Source organism: Neopelma chrysocephalum, unplaced genomic scaffold (assembly GCF_003984885.1).
Source record: "Neopelma chrysocephalum unplaced genomic scaffold, ASM398488v2 Primary Assembly neopelma1_95875, whole genome shotgun sequence".
NCBI lineage: Eukaryota > Metazoa > Chordata > Aves > Passeriformes > Pipridae > Neopelma > Neopelma chrysocephalum.
The window spans coordinates 1-2633 of record NW_020924527.1 but is presented as its reverse complement, the minus strand read 5'-3'; the positions used below and the strand labels follow the sequence as shown (position 1 = coordinate 2633).

Here is a 2633-nt window from a genome sequence, read left to right as displayed (position 1 = left end):
CTCAGGATTGTACAAGCACAGTTATGGTGGAAACCTTAGGTCTGAATCTCCTACTTTTTTCTTTTTATACCTCCAATATATTATTTATTTTGTGTTTTTGTTTGCCATTTCAATATACCTCCTGTAGATTATCTATTTTGTATTTTGTTTGGCACTCCAGTGCCTGATCCCGACCTCTTACACTTGCACACATTTATTTTCCCGCTACTTTTTTTTTAATCAAATAACACTTTTTTTCTGTGTGTTTACCAAACATTCCTTCAAGAATATGAATTTTTTTTTTAAATTCACTCCTTTTCCCCCCTCTTCGCCCCCAAATCCCCTCTGGGTGAGGCTGCAGGTCCCTCTGGGGTGTCCCGGCGAGAGGTGGCAGCACAGAACAGCTTTGCCGAGCTCCAGCCCCTGCTCCCATCCCACATCCCGGGAGCCCGCAGTGACCTTGAGGCACTTGGCAGCTGCCCCGAGGCTTTCCAAGTTTTTTCTTTAATATCTCCTGAGAGCTGAAAGGAATTTTCCAGAGGCAACAAATCAGGCTGGATGTGGCTCATCCATCCCGGGCCGGCTTGGAGAGACCTGGTCCAGTGGAAGGTGTCTCCCCCCGGGGTGGAACTGGATCGTTTTTAAGGTTGTTTTCAACCCTTTCAAAATATCCCAGCAGGAAAACCTTGGTGTCAGTGGGGAGAAGAGCCTGGAAGGTCCCTCCTTCCACTCCTTCTTTCCTTATTCCATCCCTGTTAGGGAGCACAGAGCCACTGGGACCTCTCCTCTCCTCCCTCTCCTTCCCATGTTGGGATTAATCCTTGTCTTGCCCAAAGGCAGCAAAGTTTCTGTGGAATTTTTACCTTCTTAACCATTTTAACCATCTGAACAAACTGAGGTGGGTTTTCCCCTCACCTCCTGCAGCATTTGGGTGTCTCCACTCACCAGGAGTGGCCCTGAAACGTTTTTGGGGATGAGGACAGGGATGGGAGTTGGAGGAAGATCATCATCATCCTGCAAAGAAGTCAGCAGGATTTTGGGTGATGGGCCTTCATCCTCCACTTCCTCAGCTTTTTTGGGGGTTCAGTCCATATTTCCAGTTCCCATCCTGGTGGATTTTGTGGCCACACATTCATTGTCTCATGGGCTGTGAAATCCCAAACGGAGAAATGTGGGAAATGAGCAACTGAGATGGGCGAACTTTAAGTAATATAATATTTATTAATGGAAAGGTCTGGAGCCAGGGAATTGTAAGATCACTCCCATCCACATCATCTTTTATTGAGCAGCACAGAGACATCCCAGTTGGCTCAAACCCCTTGGAATTTGCAGGTGCTGCACAAAGAAATCCCAGGTGGGAACATGGATCGTTCCCCAGAATGGCAGCGGATGATGCAAATGGAAACTGTGAGGCAAACACAGCCCGTTTTCCTGAGGGATCTGATCCGTGCTGGGGTTCCAGCACTGCAGAAACACAGAATCCCAGAATTATTAGGGTTGGGAGGGCCTCTGGGGGTCACCCAGTCCAACCAGGGCCACCCAGACCAGGTGACACAGGAGCTCATCCGGGCGGGGTTGGAATATCTCCAGAGAGGGTCGCTCCACACCCTCCCCGAGCAGCTGATCCCAAGTTCCGTTGGAAGAGGCTCTTCCTCAATTTGAGATGGAACTCATTGTGTTTCATTTATGGCCATTTAGCAGAGCTAATCCATCAAATCCCAGCCCGTGATCCGGGTACGGCAACAACAATGTTGTCCCGTTTTGTTGCGGATTTGGCTGGACAAGAGGGATCTGTGGGTGGCTGAGGGCCTTCACGGATGTTTATGGAACATGCTGATGGAGGGTGGTGGTGCCCAGCAACATTCCCAGGTGGATCCAGGCCTTCCCCTTTCTTTTTCCCCCCCTCAAAGCCGGAGTGTTGGCAGGACCGTGCGGGCGCTTCTTGAAACCTTAGGAATTCCACTTTAGGAATTTTCCTTTAGGGAGCAGCCACCCACCCACCCACGGGGCGACACCCAACCCTCCTGTCCTCTCCTGGTGCTGTCCCTGGCAGGTGGAGCAGAACTGGGCGACGCTACAGGGGGGTGAGATGACCATCCAGACGACGCAGGCGTCGGAGGCCACGCAGGCGGTGGCATCGCTGGCAGAGGCGGCCGTGGCAGCGTCCCAGGAGATGCAGCAGGGAGCCACTGTCACCATGGCACTCAACAGGTACGGGGGCTGGGAACACCTGGCACCTCCAAGGGTTTCACTGCAGCACTGCAGAGACCCCTCTGAGCAGTCCTAAGGGAGGCTTTTCATAGAATCACAGAATCACAGAATCAGCTGGGTTGGAAGGGACCTCCGAGATCATCCAGTCCAACCCTTGATCCAACCCCGCCGTGGTTCCCAGCCCATGGCACTGATGCCACATCCAGTCTGTCCTTAAACACCTCCAGGGACGGAGAATCCACCCCCTCCCTGGGCAGCCCATTCCAATGGCTGAGCACCCTCTCTGCAAAGAAATTCTGTCTAATATCCAACCTAAACCTCCCCTGGCACAACTTGAGACCCTGAGCCCTCTTGTCTTGCTGAGAGTTGCCTGGGAAAAGAGACCAACCCCCCCCTGGCTCCCCCCTCCTGTCAGGGAGTTGCAGAGAGTGAGGAGGTCTCCC

General features: G+C 52.2%; 1 protein-coding gene across 1 annotated transcript in view; it reads left to right on the top strand.

Moving 5' to 3' along the window:
* The window catches only part of LOC113981029 (nuclear respiratory factor 1), a gene marked incomplete at its 3' end in the record, with an annotated part of 6586 nt that extends 4396 nt beyond the window's left edge, over positions 1 to 2190 (top strand). The window contains exon 4 of the mRNA XM_027708268.1: positions 2033 to 2190. Coding sequence (XP_027564069.1) covers positions 2033 to 2190 — 158 coding nt within the window. The remainder of the gene's footprint in view (positions 1 to 2032) is intronic.
* Positions 2191 to 2633: the final 443 nt, after the last annotated feature.